Source organism: Quercus lobata, chromosome 11 (assembly GCF_001633185.2).
Source record: "Quercus lobata isolate SW786 chromosome 11, ValleyOak3.0 Primary Assembly, whole genome shotgun sequence".
In the NCBI taxonomy this organism is placed as follows: Eukaryota; Viridiplantae; Streptophyta; class Magnoliopsida; order Fagales; family Fagaceae; genus Quercus; species Quercus lobata.
Window position 1 is genome coordinate 36,346,193 of NC_044914.1, and position 2,498 is coordinate 36,348,690.

A 2,498-nucleotide genomic window follows, 5' to 3' on the forward strand; every position below is an offset into this window, starting at 1 on the left:
CAGAGAATCGGAGAAGGCATGTCCGGTATCATGAAAGGATCGTTGGGTCTTGCCGTCGAAAAGAAATAGCAGAGAATCGGAGAAGGCAGGTCCTGTATCGTGAAAGGGAAACCTATTCCTGTGGTTATGGAGGTCCGGTATCGTGAGTCTTGCCGTGGAAAAGAAATGGCAGAGAATCGGAGAAGGCAGGGCCGGTATCGTGAAAGGGAAAGCTACCGGTATCGTGAAAGGATCGTTGGGTCTTGCCGTGGGTCTTGCCGTGGAAAAGAAATGGCAGAGAATCGGAGAAGCCAGGGTCCGGTATGGTGAAAGGGAAAGCTATTCGTGTGTGGAGGGGCAGAGAATCGGAGAAGCCAGGTCCGGTAAGGTGAAAGGGAAAGCTATTCGTGTGTGGAGGTCCAGTATCGGGAAAGCTACTCGTGTAATTGGTAATTGTTCTTCTTTCCCTATATTTTTTAGTTAATGTTCAACAACCTTTCTATTTTTCTATTTCTTTTTTATTTCCCTTTTCCCTCCCAACAACCATAAATTAATGATACTGCAATGTTTTAATGAAAAAGACCTCTTTGTTCTCTTCTTAAATGACAAAGAGAGGTTGTTGAAATCCCCCAAATGACAAACACCTGTTATCTTCTACTTTCCATGTTCTTCTAAAGTTTATATATATTTAGTTTAAGAATTAAGACCTTTTTAGATCACCCAGTGAAGGCATGTGTTGGAGGGTTGAATTGAAGTAAAAGAAAAAGTTGTTGGTTTTCCATTGTAATTTTAAGCTATCACATTTAATGAACAAAATATGGAAGCTTCAGTAGCAACAAAATATTTGTCCACTAGGTTAACGAATCTTCAAAAATGTATTCAGGCTACTATAGCAGAAGATAGCTTGCAACAATACTTGTGAGTTTTTGCTACAAAATCACTTATCATGCCTTCCCATACTTCCAAAATGAAACACTGAAACACTAATAAGTAATAACCCGATTACAAAATGGAAATTCCTAATATCCCATACACAAGTAACACAACAAATCCAAAGTACACAATTCTCACATGGAAAAAGTACTAAAATCACTCTTGCCGGTTGATAAAGGAAGCGAACTTGTTGACCAAATCAACAGCCTTCTCACAATCTGGCTTCATCAAATGGAATATATGACCCTCTCCTTCATGCTCCACAGCCTCCACAGTTCCAACCCACCCACTCTTCTTTAACTCCTTATAGTAACACTCACCCACACCTCTTAAATGGTCCTTCTCAGCAAAAATTATCAAAACCCTTTCACACCCAAGCTTGGCCAAATCCTCCTGTGGAGGCTTCAACCTAGGATCCTCTAACCCACCATTTGTTGGACACATGTACAACCACATTTGATCATCCTCCATACCACCAAAGAATGGATGCACCAAAATCACCCCGACAACCTTAATACCCGGTAACCCAATTGACCCGACCCGAACTGCCAAAGTATGAGAAACATTCCCTCCACCACTATCCCCACCAATGAAGACCCGGTTAAAATCTGCGTACTTGTTCAACCATGACTCCGACCCATTTCTATTAACGTGAGATGCGACCCATTGGAGCCCTGCCCATGAGTCCTCGTAACAAGCGGGTATGGGTCGCTCTGGAAAAAGCCCATATTCAATTGAGACTGCTATGGCATTGGCTTTAGAAGCCAATGAGATGAGGTGGTTATGGTAAAGTGAAGAGAAGGCAGACTCAAAGCAAAAGCCACCACCATGGATGTAGAAGAGTAAAGGGAGTTTCTGGGTCGGGTCATGGATCTTGGGTAAGAAAATTCGGGCAGAGATGGAGGGCTCAGTTGAAATAACTACGTCTTTGGATTGGACCCCAGTGATTGGATCATCGGAAGGTGGGATCTTTTGGTTTTGAGTCCATTCAAATTTTTCAACTCGGCCATCTTTGTAGACCCGGAAGAAGCGGAATTCATGGGCTACTTCATTGTTGGTTGACTCCATTTGAAAAAGCAAAAAGAAGAAGATGATGATGAAGAAGAGAACAGAAACTTAAAAGTGAGTTTTTTTTTTTTTTTTTTTTTGAGAAAAAAGTGAGAGTTTGGTAAGAGAAGTAAGAACCAAGTGATGAATAAATTAATAGGAGTAGCTGCAATGTTACATTCTGTGGTTATAACGGCATTAGTAACAGTAAATTCTATTATTGTATTCTGAGCTGTGTTAGAGTTGTTAGGAAAAGTGGTCTATGCGTAGCTGCAGTGGTTCTCTTTTTTGTACATTACATGAAAAGCATGTCTTTATGTGTTTGCTTTTTTGTGGGGCGAAGTGCATGAGAATTGAGAAGCATGAATATGAATTTGTAGGATTCATGTGATGTCATGCGTTACTAATCCTAGCTATGACGTCCACAAGCGAATCGATCATGGCATCACAGACCAGGAAGGTGAAAGAATCTCGTGCATAATGGCCACCTTGTGCGCAATTTGTCGAGAATACGTTCACGACGAGTTTCACAAACATTT

At 41.3% G+C, this 2,498-nt stretch overlaps 1 protein-coding gene across 1 annotated transcript; it reads right to left on the reverse strand.

The window, feature by feature from the left end:
• Positions 1 to 879: 879 nt before the first annotated feature.
• LOC115968879 (2-hydroxyisoflavanone dehydratase-like) lies at positions 880 to 2,498 on the reverse strand. Its single transcript, XM_031088409.1, has one exon. It carries the CDS (start codon positions 1,978 to 1,980, stop codon positions 1,069 to 1,071), a length of 912 nt encoding a protein of 303 aa, XP_030944269.1. The 5' UTR covers positions 1,981 to 2,498; the 3' UTR covers positions 880 to 1,068.